At 40.6% G+C, this 18,476-nt stretch overlaps 1 protein-coding gene across 1 annotated transcript in view; it reads right to left on the reverse strand.

The window, feature by feature from the left end:
- The window catches only part of CREB5 (cAMP responsive element binding protein 5), a 381,586-nt gene that overhangs the window by 239,953 nt on the left and 123,157 nt on the right, over positions 1-18,476 (reverse strand). The window contains exon 5 of the mRNA XM_023753829.1: positions 1,856-2,028. Coding sequence (XP_023609597.1) covers positions 1,856-2,028 — 173 coding nt within the window. The remainder of the gene's footprint in view (positions 1-1,855; positions 2,029-18,476) is intronic.

Consider the following 18,476-nt stretch of genomic DNA (forward strand, 5'->3'; position numbering starts at 1 on the left):
TCAAGTCTGGCAATGAGACAGAGTCCTAAAAGTGACAATTATCTCCTGGAACACACCAGACATACAACACCCCAGGACTGGGAATAAATGGGAAACGGAGTGGGTCAGGAGGTCACAACTATCAGAGAAACACCCCCACCCATCCAAGCATAGTGACATGGCCTAGAAATGTCACCCAACTGCACAGCCTTGGGCCAGGTAGGTAAATTATTGACAGACTCAACACCCATCCCAGAATTTAGGGCTAACCCTTAAAAGGCTGTTTCACAAAAACCGGCATTGTACTAACAATGGCCGAATACTAAGGGCCTCCAAGAGGGTAGCTGGGGACTGGTGCAGGGAGAGGCAGAACTCCAGGGGAGAAGGAATGCTGTAAAACTGCTAGTAAACTTTAGCACATTTTATGTTTTTTCCCTTTGAAGGAAAAATAAAATAATTATAATTAGCTGGCCAATTGTGAATTGTCTGCCCAAAGCCAAGCCACTAGAGTGAAGGAGTCCCTTGAGATTTCAACAACCCACTCCACCCTCTTAGTATATTATTATAGGTTCTTGCTTTAGATAGTGGCAACATTTGCTTGCATAGTCATTTGAGAAGAAAAGAAGTCTTTAACAGAGACAGTTGCTAATTGAGTGCTGACTTCTTCAAACAGAGGCAAGGATTCAAATGGCTGGATTCATTTCCTATTTCTTGAATGAGAAACTAAACGGACCCACAGCAAACTCACAAAATTGTCATTGCCCACAACTCTCATTTGTTAAGGTAGGTCTGCACATGTCACAATCCACTCAGATAAGATGAAAAATATGAGGCAAGGTACCCCTTCTAGAGCATTTGAAGGAGGAATAAGCCAGTGGTGTCCCCAGTACTCGCTTCTGGTCTGTTAATTCTTACAAGCATTGGAAACAAGGGGGAAAAGACACACTGACAAATTGTGGGACAACTTCTAATTTTTTTACATTACCATATCCAATATTCAATTGAATATATTCAAACTTCACTCTGATGTATATCCCAAACACAGCAGGCTCCCTTTGCTGTTTTAAACTCTGGGAACATAGAGCAACCAGTTTTCAGCATCCGACAATAAAAATTTATCATAGCTCTTTGGCTTAAGTTATTATCTTCTCTTCCTAAGAACTTGAATGCTCTTAAATATTTTATTTCCTCTTCACTCTACTCTTGCGAGGGTGGAAAAAAGAGACACCATCTTCATTCTGGAGATAAGGAAGCTGAGATTCTGCATTTCTAAGAAGCTCCTGGCTAATGCCCAGGCTGCTGGTCCTCAGACTCCACTCTGAGTAGCACAGGAATAGAGCTCTCACATGATACTCAGAAGTGAGAGCTCTTTCCATCCCATAATACAAAGTGTCCGGGACCATCCTACCAATGCCTTGGGATTATCTTTTTTATGTAAATGAGAGGGAGAGGGCCTGCTTTCTTTATCCTGTCTATTCCAGGAATGACTACGGACCAATAGAGAGAGAAGGGAGAAACTTCTTTCTACCATCCTCAAGTATTTGTCTTGAGAACTATGCTGTGGACTTTATAACACCCACAGAGTTTCCTGTAGTCATCTTACAATTCACAAATCTTGTTTGAAGAAACAATGATACAGAATGACTTGCTCCCCAACCCCTACCCCAAAAAGTTAGGGTCAAAGAGCATCCACCAAACAGAGACCCTTGTCTCCTTTCTCCTATCAAAAACATCACTGTGAGCTCTAGGCAATATCACATTAGCCAGGAAAACCAACTTCTGTCTCATCCAATCCGGGCACTAGAAACAAGAAGAAAATCCAGAACCTTTCCTGAGCTCCAGCCAGGCCCCAGAAACAACAAGGAGGTCTCCTTACCCGATCTGGCGGTTGGTGGAAGGTGCTTGTGTGATGACAGAGCTGGACTGGGGTGACGGCATGGCTTGCTGTATCACAACACTGGTGTCATGGTTGGGCATCCGTGTGCTGCCAAGCTGGTGAGCCCCAGGCCCTGCCATGGCCCCACCAACTGTATTATGCATCGAGATATTCTGCCCAGAGAAGACAGAGGGGAAAGGTCAGAGGAAGCCAATGTTTTATCCTACTTTCAAACTCTCAAAGACCAAAATTGGGAATCTGGTTATGTCAACTAAATAGAGAGTTATGGCTTCTGGCAAGCCATGGGTCCATTCATCTTGTTATAACTTACAACTATGAGAAGATGAAAAATAACTATTTGCCCTAAGAGTAAAGCACATAAGAAAATACCTTGAAGTTCACTAATCACACTGCCGCCATCCTGATGTGAGGTTTACATCAGGGACGTTTAGTGACTCAGTGTGATATATACTGCATTTGAAAATGATTTCTACGGTATGTGCTTAATACTGTGATTTAGTGAAGAGCCCTTTGGCATTCTGCTTTGAATGACAAGCACACTGGGTTATTTTTTTTCTTTTGCACTCAACCACTATATTTTCCCCAGGAAATGCTACTTTTCCAAATTGTAATCTGGGTACCCATGACCCAAGCCTCAAAACTGGGAGGATGGATGATTGGAACAGACAAGGGGGTGTCTGGGATCCAATAAAACAAGAGCAAGAGTTGCAACGTCTGCTATATTTCCATAAAATCAATTCATAACAATGTTATGGAATCACAGAATACAGAATGAGTGACTGTTTTCTTATTCATTATCTTTCCCTCTAGAATGTAGAATATTTGTGTCCAAAATGCTATCCCTATATTTGGAACATAGTAGGCATTCAGTAAATAACATATTGCATGAACAGACTAGTGAAGGAAAAAATGAGACTAAATTGCTTGAGGGTTCTAATATTTATTTCCGATGACTTGGATAAAGGTTTTGTTTAAAATTCAAAAGTAAGGTAAAAAAACATTAGCTTAAAAGACAGCTCTTCCAGAAAAGGTGACTGGGACAAGAGAGGATACATATTGAAGCTAGGAAGGCTGATCAACATGGTGGGGCTAAAATATGAAACATTCAGAACCTAGAAAATAAAGAGTAAGTGCAGGGCAAAGCAAATTAAGTTATGGCCTCTGTAACCACCAGGTACAGAACTTCAGCCTAGGAAAGGAGGGAAATTCGAGAGGTCATTTGGACAATGGGTTGAGGATGGCAGGAAAGAAATGAAGTGTCACTAGCAATTTACTGGAGGGAAAAAAATTTTATATATATATATATCTGTGCTTTGGGGTTAGCAAAGAAAAAAAGTAAATGTTACCCAAGAGAACTGGAAGTGGTTCTTTGAAGTTCTTCTGCAAAGAACAGGATTTCCTGCACTACATGTTAAATGATGGTGATAACATATATGGTACTTGGGGTGGCTGTGTCCATCACATTGCACCTTTCCCACGTTTCTGATTTCTAACTCCTGACCACACAGTTTGTTAGGAGTCCAGATGGAAACTGGGCACCTGGCTTAGACTGTGAGTGACTGTTTTGTCGTGGGTTCCCAAAGGCATGAACAGGCTTCTACATACACACGCAGTCCAAAGCTCCTCTTATATACTGGGAGGCTTTTCTGATGTGGGAAAATATTGTGGTTGGGTAAAGTAACATGAAAGGAAGTGGTGATTTGTATTGGGGTGGCACTGCAGGGACATGCTTGAGTTCTTGTTATAGGATCTAGAGACATAGAGAATGAAACTTAAAATAATGAAAATAAAAATAATTGTGTTATTTCCTTTGAAAGTGAACCTTAACAAACTTACTTTCCTGGGTCTTAATGAGATCTTGACGAAGTAAACAATTACAAGTATTATTTTTCCATTGTTTGGATCCTCAAAGATACTAAAGAGTTTTCATCTTGCTCGCTGTCACCTACTTTGTCAATAATATAATCCCTGACTCTGTTTTTAGAAGCTGCATGATTAAACTTTTAAAATAATAGTATTTAAATTCACAAACAAGAATATAAAATCTATGACCTCTTTTTGAGTTACATTTGACATCTCTTTTCTATTGCCCCCACATTCAGTCCCCAAATATTACAAATTCAACTTAAGCATCCTATATCTCTGTCTTTCCATCTATCCTTCCACCAGCTTATACCCAAGAGCACCATCTCCTTTCCTGGACTAGACAGTGGTCTCCTAGTTGGTCTCCTGTCACTCACTTTAGCTTCCCTTCCCATATTATAACCACAGGGATCTTCTCAAAAGGCAAAACTGATCATATCTCTACAATTCCCCCTACCACCCCTAACCCCAGCTTCTTGAATGGTTGGCTTCCTATGGCTTAGAAAACACTGACAGCATTCTTTGGATGACCTTCAAGGCCTGTATGGGATCCTTCTACCTCCACAGCCTGCCTTACACCATCACTCTAGCTCCCTGTGATTTATTCCACCATACTGAAATGTTCCTGCCTTTAAACTGACCATGCTTCATTTCAGCTCAGGGCCCTAGAATCAGCTCTTTTCTGTTGCCTCTGCTCTTCCCCTGACTACACCTTCAAATGCTAGATCAAGCATCTCATGAGGAAGCCTTCCCTGACCTCTCCAATGATGGGCATCATCTCCCTTTCTTTTGTAGTATTTTTCACAATATTACAATTATTTTTTTATTATTTTATTAACATGTTTCTTCCTCTAGAACATGGGTGGGGAACCTTTATTCTGCCAAAGACCATTTGGGTATTTATAACATCATTTGCAGGCCATACAAAATTATCAACTTAAAAATTAGCTTGCTATATTTAGTCAAACATTTAATTAACTCATCCCTAATGCCTTGGCAGGGCCAGACCAAATGATCTGGCAGGACTTATACAGCCTGTGGGCCAGATGTTCCCCACCCCTGCTCTAGAATATAAGTGCACTGAGAGAAGGGACTAAATCTGATTCTATTCCCATTGTGTCTCTATTGCATACGTCAGTGGCATATAGTAGGTGCTCAGTAAATATTGAGTGAATAAGTTAAACATAAAGTATCACTCCTAGAACATTCAGTATGATAAAATCTTATCTTTTGTCCCCTATGCAATTTTTCAGAGTGCTAACTTCTTATCTATTTACCTCAAAATCTCTAAGTATACTCACAATAATACAGTTTTAGATGAAGATACTTGTTCGATTATGGGCTAAAGAAATAGGATCAGGATTAAGAAAAAAGCCACAAATATGGCATGTAGATTGCAAAGTAAAGCCTTTGTTAAAATATTAAATGAACCTTTGGAGGAAAATATAAAGTAGTGAGCTTCAAATCTGAGAACTTTGGCTCAAATGATGGCAACAACCATTCTTTTTTTCTACCATGAAAACTAAGAAAAACTGACTTGTGCTGCAGCCCAAATACATGGGTTTCGTATCTTCAGAGTAAAGCATGTTAAATGAGAGAAAGAAGTAAGTCCCTCCACCCCCTGCCAAAACCAGTTTAAGATTCTTCTCTGAGAATCATTTTTAAAAAAATACAAAGGACTATCTAGGAAAATACATTCCCCTTTCCCCACCAAAATCATCTCTTTGTCTCTGCAATCCCCACCAGAGATAGAAAAGGCATCTGAAAGTTATATTCTAATTCTTCAATAATATGCTTTCTCCCCCACACATGAAAACAGCACATTCTCCAGCCTCCTTCCCCACATACAGAGGGTAATTTCAAAACACAGTGGAAAAAGAAACAATTAGACAAGCATTATTATTTCATATTAGTAGGAGATAATCTTTTTTTTCTTTAAGCATTACGTAGTAACTCAAACATGAAATTACTTTCTGAGTTCACATTTTCCCAATTATTGGTTCAAAACCTGTCTTCATTGATAAAAGAATGGCATTTTGCCTCCAGATAAATTAAATATTTAATTTCAAAAATACAAAGAGTGACCCTATCTTGCTGAGTTATTTCTCTGGTAGAGGTGCATAGATTTGGAGCTGGTGAAACAATGTCACAAAATCAGTGGACTTATGTCAATATGCTCAGAAGGATTGGGGGTGTTCCTTGAAGTTCAGCCTTTGGCCTTTTCTTGTTTAACATATTTATTAACAGCTTGGATAAAGATGTAAAAATTGTGCTTGTCAACTCTGCAGTTGACACGTGTTGGGAGGCATAGCTAATGTTCTGCATAGTGGATTCAGGTTTTACTGAGCCAACTGTGTGATCTGGCCTCCAAAAAATGCTAACATAAATCTAGGTGGTTGTAAGAGAAGTGCAAAGTCCAGATCAAGGGAAGTAATTATTCCCCTGTAGAGCACGTTGAACTGACCACATTTGGCGACCACATTTTAAGGGGGAAATTGACAAATAGGATGGAATGAAAGCCACGACATCCGAAATGCATCACAGGAAGAACAGTAGAAGAATCAGGGAATATTTAGTCTGGAGAAGAGAAGACTTAGAGGGTCGTGATAACTGTCTTCAAATATTTGTGGGATTAGATATAGTATTTGTTGCTCCAGCAGCCATGATTTCAAAAAATGATGATGCAAGCCAATAATAACTACAATGTGAGTACCTATTTTGAGGCAGCCACTATGGGAGATGCTTTATAAACTGTACTTCTAATCCTCACAATGACCCTATAAAGTAGGCATTATTCTCCTCATTTTAAGATGAGAAAAAGAGCGAACTCTGCACCATGACTAAGGCCATGCCATTCACCACCGCTGGCCACCTTCACTCTTTCTGGATTGATACTTTAAGAATATGAATTTGACCTTTTGTTGGGATACATTTACCATGAGTAGAGATATCCCAAAACAAAACAAGTTGCCTTATAAAGTACTGAGCTTCTGGCATCAAAGTTAAGTCAGCAGAGACCAGTGGTCATCTGTCAAGAATGGCAGCAAGATGATTCTTGTACCAGGAGGTAGATGGCACTAGATGACCTCCAAGGTCTCTTCCATTGCTAAGATTCTCTCATTTATGATACATGGTTCACACTTTGGCTCAAATGCTTCCAAATGATTAGTAATATGTGATAATGTTGAAAATATATTGGCTTAGGTATTAGGAGGTCTCTTCTAATCCAGTCTCTCTACCCCTCCTTGTAGCCATATAACCTGGGCAAATCATTCCACTTCCCTGGGATCTGTAGCCTCACTGATAAAAGCAGGGGGCTGAACCACATGCTCTCCCTGATCTTTTCCAGCTCTGATACTCCATAAGTCTCTTTCTATGTTACATTTTATGAGACACTAAATATCCAAACAGACTTTTTAGACTCTGATTCATGAGCCTAGAAGCACTGATTTTTTTTCTCCATAACTATAAGCTTTTGCAGAAATTAGCCTTCTGAAAATTATAGCTTTCTGCCAGACCCAAGGGATCAGGATTCAAGAAGCGGATCTAACAAAAGGTAAAATTTCTCAAGCATCGAAGATGAAAGCTCCACAGACAAACTGTCTTCACCAAATTTTTTCCTATTTGGTTCAAATTTCTCCACATGTCCTTGGAATTCTTCCCTTCATGTCCCTTGCTCTCCATTCTTTGTTGTTCTGAGACATAAAGGGTGTGAATGAGATGAGAACCAGGAAAATAATGAGTCTTGATTGCATACTCAGTGAGCTTGAGGTAGAGTGGTAATTGTCTTTCTGCATGCATGGACTTGGAATACAATATGCAAAAAAACAACCTGATGCATATGAATATATATCCGTGTTCTTACAAATAACTATAATTTCAGGGTGTGGTAATGAAGGATGAAGGGAAGTGGCCCACAAATGAAAGTGAAGGTTGGAGCATACAGGCAAAATTATGTTGATTCCCATAAGGTCCCAAAATGTTATCTTCAAATCTATAGTCTGTCCAACTGCCAAGGTGTGGAGACTTTATGGGTTTCTCTATAAAGAGCCAGGGTCATCCTGACACACGTTTACAAGTTGAGTTGTGCAATCTTGAAATTGTCTGCATCTTAATGATGCCTGGGCAGTTATGAAGACTTTCAAAACTTCTCAGATGTAAACATCCATGAACTGCATCCAAAAGATGTCTGAGACATTCACAGAATAACAAAAGTTCTAACCTTCTGGGAGCTACTATGCTCTCTGGAGGTATAGAAGCTATTCTAGAGGGTCTTGACTCCTGTCTGGTGGTCTCAGGAGGTGGAATACTAGTATGGGTATTTTGAATCCTACTGAGGGTGGGCTGCTCCATGACAGAGGGGGCAGGGAGGTACTGAGACACAGCAGGTAGGGTGGGGAGATCAGGGGCCATCCAGGCTGCCTCTCTCTCCAGAGAATTCTCCTTAGCGTAGTCACACAGAGCAAAATGGACAAAATATCACATGATCTCACTCATATGTAGGATATAATGGTCAACATAATTTGATGAACAAAAATAGATCCAGAGACAAATGGCAGGGGAGGTGGGGCAGGGGTTAGAGAGCAATCAAAGGACTTGTATACATGCATATTAGCATAACCAATGGACACAGACATTGGGGCGGTGGGGGCTTGCCCGGGGTGGGAATGGCTGGGGGAGAGGGGTCAATCGGGGAAAAAGAAGACATATGTAAAACTTTAGACAATAAAGAAAAAAAAAGATGGACAAAATAGATAAGAAACCATCTCAGGCAACCTCTGCAGGAAGGAATGGGAGAGTAGAGCCCAGGGCTCTGTCGAAACTCCAGCTTTGACATGCACATTTAAATTCTGCTCTTTTAGAGTTTGCTACTTATTCCAGGAAAATTCTAAGAGGGCCCAAGGTACAGAAACAAAACATGAGCTCTGAAATCAGGATCAAGTTCACATTAGCTCTATATCATCTGAGGGGTGTTATTCAGGTTCTCTAAGCCATATCTTCCTTATTGTTAAAGTGGTCAGCATTGCAGTGAGCATCACATGAGATAACAGATGTTCCAGCACAGTGCCTGACAGCAAATGTATACTTCTTTTCTTTTTAGTAAAGTTCATAATGTGAAGCTCAGAAAGTAATGGTTCGTTCTGGGTGGCTACTCCCCATGACTGATACTAATAGAAATATTATTAATAATAGTTAACACTTTAACATTATTATAATATGTCAGAAAATTCAATATTTATCATCAGTCTAGGAGGTAGGTATATTTATTATCCCCATTACACAGATGTGGAAACTGAGGAACAGACAGGTTAAGTGACTTGCTCAAAGTCACACAGTCAATAAGTGGAGGAGCTCAGAGGCCAGGTTCTTACCTACCTGGTAAAAAATATTTGTACTTGATATCCTTTCTATGAACATTAAAAGAAGTTATTAATTGATGCTGGCATGTGATCCTGAGAACTGCAATATATTGTCATACCACTAATTTAGATAAATATTATCACCACCACCTTCACACCTAGAAAAGCCTGGGAATACACTATGAATCCATTTCAAAGTGATTGATTAGTGACTCTTGTCTTAAGATCATGCTGCCATTCTAGCTAGGTGGCTAAGTTGGTTGGAATGTTGTCCCATACACCAAAATGTTTTCGAGTTCAATTCATTATCAGGGCACATATCCAAGTTTTGGGTTGGATCCCCCGTCAGATGCATGTGGGAAGCAACCGATCAATGTTTTTCTCTTCCATTGATGTCTCTCTCTCTCTCTCTCTGTCTTTCTCTAATATCAATAAAAATATCCTCAGGTCAGGATTTTTAAAAAATATCATGTTGCCTACTACATAGGCATTTCTAGACTGGTTTACAATGAACAGAGCAGATTAAGATTAGGGAGGGAAAGCTGTAGTTCAAAGAGTGTTGAACAATATTTCTATCAAACTGCTAAAAGAAACCAGATACCCTCACTTGCTCATTCATTGATGCTACTTCACTTTCCTCGGGAGTTCCAAGAGCTCAGGGAAAGCCTGACAAAGAGATAATTTCTCTGATTTTGGATCAAGTTTAATTTCCAAGACAAATTCCCTAGCAATGGGTAGAAAGGCGGCCTGCACACTGATGTGATTCTCAGTGGCCTTATCCTACTCACCCATGGAGGAGGTGGAGGAGGCAGAGTCAGGGGCAGAGAAGGAGGAGGAGGCACCTTCCCCATCTCAACTCCTCACCCTGAATGGGGCTCTAAACTGAAGTCTTCAGAATACAGAGCAGCTACACTCTCCTCCAATCCCAGACCTCTGTCATCTTTTCTAATACTGGGTTTGAAGGCAACAGAGCCCCAGATCCATCCCTGTAAGCGTTTTATAGCTATTCATTTAATACTGTAGTAAAATGCTCAAAATAATAAATGTCTTCTCAGGTGCCACCCTTGACTGTGAGAAACAATTTTCAGGTGTCTCGCAAAGATCCTGCTCCTTCACTTTCAGATTCTTAGTGCCTTGGACTGTCCGTGTTTCTCCTCACATCTATCACTTTATTGTCTTGGTTGCTCTGCTAAATATAATCATATAATTAAAAGGAAGGAAATGGTGCTGCTTCATTCAGGTTACTAGAATTACAGTTGGGCAAACTTCTGTGGTTTTTGTTTCTACAGATATCCTGGAAGCTATAAACTAGTCTAACACCACTGAAAGTGATATTCTACTCAGTCACTGGTAAGGTCCCTCATTTCTCAAGAATCAAGAACCATATCATTTCACTCATATGTGAGATATAAAACTGAAAGCAACAAATGAACATATAAGACAAACAAACAAGCAAAAACTCATAGACACAGACAACACTATGGTGTTACCAGAAAGAAAAGGGAATGAGGGGGGTAGTAAAGGATAAAGGAGGTCAAATATATGGTGACAGAAAAAGATTTGACTTTGGGTGGCAAACACACAATACAAAACAGATGGTGTATTATAGAATTGTGCACTTGAAGAAACCTATATAATTTTAGTAACCAATGTAACCCTAATAAATTTAATAAAAATAAAATAAATGAGGGAAAAATGACTTTTTTCAATGAGATGTACATTCCATCATGCTACCAGTCTACTTAAAGACTTCCACTGGCCATCTATTACCTCCTCTATATATGCCATCACATTGACTTTGGTCTTTCACAATCTGGTCCCAATCTTTCCCACATCACCTCCTGGCAGCCCATCCTCACTATCACCTCAACTCCTTACTGGTCACACACACAGACCTCAATGCTTGTTGGCTATTCCACACCTTTTCATGTCTTTTTTCACCCTTGCAAATAATATTTCTTCTATGCAGTCAATCCATTCATCCAGATCCATCTCTGATGTCCCCTCCTCTGTGGAGCCTTCCCCCACTCTTTCTGGTCCCCATAGTTGTTTCTTGCTCAGAGCTCCCACAGGGCCTTGTCCACACTTCATTAGAGAGCATCACTTGTTTCCAGGAGTGATTCCTCCAGTAAATTTGGAGCAGGGAATATGCCATGTTCATTGGAAAATCGACAGTATTCTCTCATGATGGGTACTTCGCAGATATGCAATACATTCAACTATTCAGTGAATAAATGAATAACGTTTGAAGTTTATAGGTTCTCTTTGCTTCAATTTTCTTATTTTTAAAACAGGAACAACCCTACCACGTAAGAATTTTATAATGATTATGTTAAATAATATAAATACGGAGCTTAGTGCCACGTTGAACACATTAAATGCCCAATAAATGGTAATAGCCATTATTATAATTACCATTGCTATTATTATGATTACTGCCAAGACTAACAACAACTCTCCACTGGTAGAATTAATTAACCACTCCTTTGTCCTCCATCTTATCTCATACATACTTCTCTCACAGCTCCTGTAACACATTGGTGTATTTACCTATCTTTAAGATCAATCTTCCCTTTCTAGCTGTGAACACTCTCACTACAGGAGCAGGATCTGATTTCATATCACTGTCCTCAGGGCCTAATACAATGCCTGTCACATAGATGTTTGCTGAGTAAATATACAGTAAGTGTAACTAGTGCTGTGGAAAGAGAAAACAAAAATAAGTGCTTGCCTATAAAGCCTATAGTTTCGAGGGAATATGAAAATTTAAGAAAGATGGAAATGAAAAAACAAATCTGAAAAATATCTTCACACACACAGATTAGAAACAGGAAGAGACATAGCATCTAGAGCTGATCAGACCATGGTCTGAAGGGCAAAGGACTGGTCAATAGCTCTGTGTTTTTATCCAAGCTCTACCATGAAGCACATGATCTTGTTTAATGACCTCAGTCTGTGGATTTTGTCTCATGATTTCTACATCTGTCTTTTCTTTGCTATCCCACAAGCTCCAGAACTTTATCATCTCCTTTCCTGATCATACAATAGCTTTCTACTGCTCTCCAGGCTTCCACTGCTTCTGGTCCCTCCCAGACCACTCCAGACCAATTAATTGGTATAAATCAGCACTTTCCTAATGTCATTCAATTCTAACCCCCACCCTGGAGTTCCCCTTTACTTACTAAAGCCCACTCTCAGCCTTGCCTCAAGTCTGTGTATTCAGCCCTCTTGCCCTTGTTCCTTACCCAAACCCTCCAGTCCAACTACCCTTCTCTACTCACTACACAACTCATGAGTACAAATCCTCACCTTCACATCTTTACAGGTACATTCTCTAGGCCTGAAATTTCTTCTCTTTGTCACTGCCTAGCTGAATCTTATCCTTTAGGCAATAAATTTGTTTATTGATGGGTGGTGTTTATTCAAGTACAAAATAAGGATAGTATACCCTTACTTCCTTTGATCTAAAAAGTTAAGACACAGTAATGGCTTGGGAAAAAAACTTCAATAACATAACATTATCCTACAACCCTGCTGTCTCTCCTCGACCATTTCCTCACTCTTAGAAAGACTGCCTTCGCCTCTTTATTTCAGGTTCATCTCCTCAATATCACCCCCTACTATTTTCTACCTCAGCACTCCAATCCTTTCCTCTATAGTATGTGTCACATGGGGTAACTGTTATCATCATTACTTCCAGTCCATCATATTATAAATTCCAGGAAGAAAGGGACAGTGCCTGTCTTGTTTTCTATCACTATTGCCTTGCTCAGTGCCTGAAACAGAACTGAATGATCATTGATGGAATGGATAAAGAAATTACGATTTATGAGGTATTGATATGGTAATAAAGAATAGTCAATTTACAATTTCCTCTTGTCTAAGTTGGGCACATGGACATGTTAAGCCTGAGATACAAAGGGACACCATTTGCTGATTTGAGTCCACGTAAGTCATATCAAGACACAGAGGCCAGAACACATCTCAATAGTCTCCTCAAATAGTCATATGTCGTGGTCAGCTCAAACCAGAGGCACTGGTTGAAGTGCAGCAAGATGGGACTTCCTAAGTAACTAGAAAGGGAGACAGGAAAGCCAATGGCATTAGCGCAATCACACCTCTGTGTTGCTTGGGGAAGAAAAGGGTCTTTAATATCAGGAAAGGGGTGCTAAGCATACAATGAAATGCTGAGAAGTCATTCTGAGAACCTGGTATAGTCATGCAGGAGGCAAATGGCCCATTCTAGAATTACTAAACAAATTTCTCTCCTGTCCTTACCAGAAAATATAAAGTTACTTAAAATAAGAGTGCACAGAAAACCCCAGGGATGCCGAGGGCTTATTTTTTTCAGCATTTCAAATACTTAATGACCAGAAATATAAACATAGCACTCTCTTAAAAGCTGCTAATGATATACTACAGATCTGCGAAGAGATTTTCCTGTGCCTTTCTCTCTCCCAAGCTCCCCCTTCCTCAGCTCTTCTCTCCTGGCCAAAAGAACTGGAAGGTAAGGCTGGCCACAAAGATGAATCTGCTTGCAAACTTCCCTGCCTGGAGCGTTGGTTAGGCAACATTATGCTCTTAACATAAAACAGAAATGTGATCTTCAGGGAGAAGGAAAGTGTGCTACAAGATGGACTTCCTTCTCTGGAACAATTGAGAATGAGTGTGCCTGCCTGTCATTGCACTTCTGGCGGAACCCGTCAGGTGGCTCACCATGAATGGCCTTGCTTTGTAGATTGTTTAGCACTTCACAGACATAAGTTACTGCTCTGCTGTTCTAACGATCGATATGAATTAAGCAGCATATTTCTATCCTGGGAAGTAGCTGTTTTACTGGAGGACAAGGACCCTTGAATGGCCATTGCTTCCAAGCAAACTGAATCATCACTCCCAGTGTTTGTTCAGTCTGAGAGCAAAAACCAAATTACATCATGTAACAGAGCAAATCGATGAGAGAGTTCGTCTGTCTTATTTGATGAAATCCTAGTATAAAGAGATAACATTTTCACTTGACCATAACAAACCTAACAGCACTTGTCACGTAGCACAAGGGACACCTTCCAAAAAATGGACAGGATAGTTTCCAAAGAAGCTTCTGGAAATCCTGTCTGAATATTAAGAGCACATTTAAATTTTTTTTTCCTAGGAGTAACTTGGGTTTTCTGTATCCTTAGGGGTCCAGAAAAGTGCAGTGGGGGTAAGTGAAATGGTTTCTATGTTTACAGTGCCTACCTGATACCCCCGCCCCCTGAAACCTACACAATCTCACCTATACTACTGTAATCTCATTTCCTACCACTCCTACCTTATTCACTCTTCTCAAGACGCGTGCTGAAACTCCTTGCCCTTCTGTTAATACATGGGAACCTTGGCACCTGCTGCCCCCACAGGCTTCTTCCCATTATCCTCCCTCGCCTCTTCCCAATGTTTGCTCTAACGTTACCTCCCAATGAGGCCCATGTCCGAGGCCTTGTTACTCTGTCTGAAATTCCAGCTCTGCCTCTGTGACTCCACATTTCCCTTTCTGAAGCCATCCTTCCCACTCATAGTACGTGTCCCAATCCTAGAACACGTTTTTAAAAATCCCTGTTCTTAAAGTAAGAACTTGAGAAGAGAGAAATATACAAAAAAGTTGAATGGCTCTGTGGTTTCTTTGTTTGCTGTTTGTTTGTTTTTCCCATCAAGGATCTCTTTTATGATTTTGTCCCTTAGATGTCATGTTTTTAAAATTCTTCTTAAAAAGTTATGAATGCATTTTCCTATACAATCACCTGTCTTTTGAAGGTTTCACATCCCTTAATTTCTAAAATCTCACGTCACTCCATTGTTCCATCAGACATCAGTGTTTCACAGCGCGCTGGTCAAACAGAAATCGAGCCTTAGCTCATCTGGGCAGACTTACTGCATATAAACGTCCAGCTTCAATTAGAGAGTTGGACTACTGCATCACTTGGGTCCCAGTAGGAAACAGATGGCACGCTCAAAATGGGTAATTTGAGGAGTGATTAATAAAGGAACTATTTGCAAAGGTATGGGCAGAGTGCAAGGAAGCCACAGCCATAGTGCAGTAAGTACCCTGGACCAGTTACAGCTGGGAGCTGTTAGCATTCCTAGCTTACAGGAGGGAGAGAAAAGGAGATTCAGGGGACAGAGTGGGAAGCAGAACCGGGGGGGAGGGGCTGTGGAGAGGGCACCTGGCAGGGGCTGTGACCCTTGGTTAAAAGAGGCAACTAGTGGACAGAGCTGGGGGAACAGCCACTCAGGCTCCCTTCCCTCCCTCTCTGGACCCTGCTGGGTGCCCATGTGACCAGTGGCCTAAATCCAATGGGAAAACACAGTTCAAGGTGATCATTCATGCAGTAAATATAGCTCAGCCTTGTAGGGGAGAGAGCAGGCTGGGAACAGGGAGAATGGGCCTAGATGGACAAACAGAAAAAAATGCAGCACAACTATGCTTTGATTAAACTTGCATTATTTTATTTTATAAGCAATATATTTGTAATATAATTGCTCATTAGGGTAAACTTATTTGAGAAAAAAGTAGGTGGGAAGAAACAAGACAACAAAACGATTATCATTCTTACATGCAGAAAAAGCTAATATTTTACTATATCTCCCCAGATATTTTCTCTACACATGCACACACACACACACACACACACACACACCACAGAATAGTACATAATATAAACATACAGTATGTATGTGTGTGTGTGTGTGTGTGTGTGTGTGTGTGTAGATAGGTAGATAGATAAAGGTATCCAAGGGACACAAAGATCTGAAACCCCAGTTTGGGACCCAGGGACTCATTTTTTAAAATATATTTTTATTGATTTCAGAGAGAAAGGGAGAAGGAGAGATAGATAGAAATACCAATGATGAGAGAGAATCATTGATTGGCTGCCTCCTGCAATTTATACTGGGGATCAAGCCCACAACCTGGGCATATGCCCTGACTGGGAATCAAACCATGACCTCCTGGTTCATGGGTCGACACTCAACCACTGAGCCATACTAGCCAGGCCATTGACACATTTTTAACTCTATCCCACCTACTATGATTTCAAAAATATTATCTGTATCTGTATTTACTTTCGTCTCATTTATACCATCTAAGGGCAGGCCTGTCACTAACTGAACCTGTTCTGCATTTACCTGTGTGTTTAGTAAATGATAATAGGACTGATAAAAACAATAGAAGGTAGAGCTAAAACCTTCCTGTCCCACCGTGTGCCCAAGAAACCCAGCTCCACCCCGAAAGATGAGCCTGGACAAGCACGGCTCCTCTGAACCCAGATACACACCCTGAAAACAAGGTCTCAATTTTAGGCTGCGGCTTCTGATTTGTCTACATTCCTCCCAGTCAAACAATGGGGCTTGGAATAAGAAGGGCTTTAGACGTGGGAGTCACAGAAGGAAGAATTTGGCTGCTGGTGTGGATGGGCCATAAAGCCATTACAGGGCTGAGCTCCATTCTCCCTTCTGCCAGAGTTATTGGATGGGAGGAGAGTAAGTACATTTAGAAGCTGCATTTTTCTGCCCTGACAGTCAGGATTTATGGGTTGGCTTGCTAAGTAGAAGCACTAAGGCCAATGAAATATTTTTATTTAGATGCTCTTCCCCACCAACCTCTCAACTCCTGTGTTAGGACCAAATCTATAGGCCCCTGGTCTTCGGCAACTTGAACATTCTATAATTTTCTATCTTGAGTCCATTTCAATCCTATGGTTCAACATCTCTACTGACAACTTTAAGGTGGATCAAATTTGCTGATTATTTGATAGGTTAAGAAATAATATTTCTAAAACTAAAAAATAGATGACATCTCCATGGAGTCAGGGACTCACATAAGAACCACACCCATATTGCCAGAGCTTTTAATCAATGAGTCCTTGGACAAAAGGCCTGCATCTTTCCCTTTGAGTAAATGCTCATGTCCTTATATGTGTATTTGCTGACTTTTTTTCTCTATAGATATGTTTCTTTAATATCTGAATGCTATCCAATTACTTTTAAAGAAACCCAATTATTTTTATATCTATTAGTTTACCAGTCACTTCAAATCCATATAGATACATTTAGAAATTTAAATCTTCTCTTAAAAGTCAAATAGAATCTCAGTGTGAAAAGTCATTTTAAAGGTTTAGAACCATTGGTAAAAAGGAATGTGCAGGCAAACAATGAAATACAGTATTTGAATCTCTTGTATTATCTTCACCCTGCTAAGCATCTTTGCCTATGAGTTAGTTTTGCATTAATACATAACACTGATTTCTCTGGGTAGCTAACTAACCCTCCATTTCTCTTTTTAATGGAACAATGACAATGTTGAGGTATCAAACCTAATCTCTCACCTGCTGGCATCAGAAGAGACCATCCCTCAAGGCCTCAGAGCCCTCATGAATGCCTTGTCTTGTATGTTGCTCCATTTATTCAAATATCCTTTCATGTCTCCACATTGATCGAGGTTTGTGCTTCGATGTCTGAAGAAGTGCTGACAAGATTAAAATGCATCTCTTTCCCTTTCTTCTCCCCCTTCATTTACTGGGACTGAAACCACCAGGAGCTCTTCGTAAAGGCCTGTTGGTGCTGCTGCAGGGGCAGCAGAGGGAAAGCCCTATTGGAGACCTAGTTTTATCTTTGGGCAAAGGGAATCCAGAAAATCTATCTTTCTAGCACATCTGGGGAAGCTTTCCACACACATACACACACACCACACATGCATGCACATGCATACACAGACACCTTACACACACATACGCACATGCATGTACACACACACACACACACACACACACACGATGCTGCCTACTCTAAAACAGTTTGAGCGCACTGACCCCTCGCACTGGCTGAATGAAATTCAAGTGGCGGCTGAGGGGGAAGGTGGGCTGGGGAGGTTGTAAAGCTTGGTCAGTGGTGGAAGGAAGAGGGTAAAGAGCTTATGACCTTTCATCTTAATTTCTGTGACATGATCCAGGTATATCTACTCAATAATGGCCTCTAATTACAAGTGGAGATGAATAATGAAAAATTTTCCTTGTATTCTAGTTTTCCACCCAAGTCGGCTTCCCTCCTTGGCTCATTCATGCGAACACTCTAGACTCACCTACTGAGCATACCTGGAGCTGTGGCATGCTCTATCAAATAAGCACTTACAACTGGAAAAGGCCTTTGGGACTTCCATAGGAGGCTGGGCAGGTGAATGCCACAGTGGCAGGGAGGAAAGGGACTCTGACCCACCTCCAGGCACAGTATCTGTAACCAGATATTAGCCAACAGAGTGACAATGCCTTTGCTATGCAGGGTTTGATTTTTAGGTTCTGGTGGTAACTTAGGAACATAAAAATGAACAAAGGAAAAGCAGATACTAGGAA

This window comes from Myotis lucifugus, unplaced genomic scaffold (genome assembly GCF_000147115.1).
Source record: "Myotis lucifugus unplaced genomic scaffold, Myoluc2.0 scaffold_52, whole genome shotgun sequence".
Classification (NCBI taxonomy): Eukaryota; Metazoa; Chordata; class Mammalia; order Chiroptera; family Vespertilionidae; genus Myotis; species Myotis lucifugus.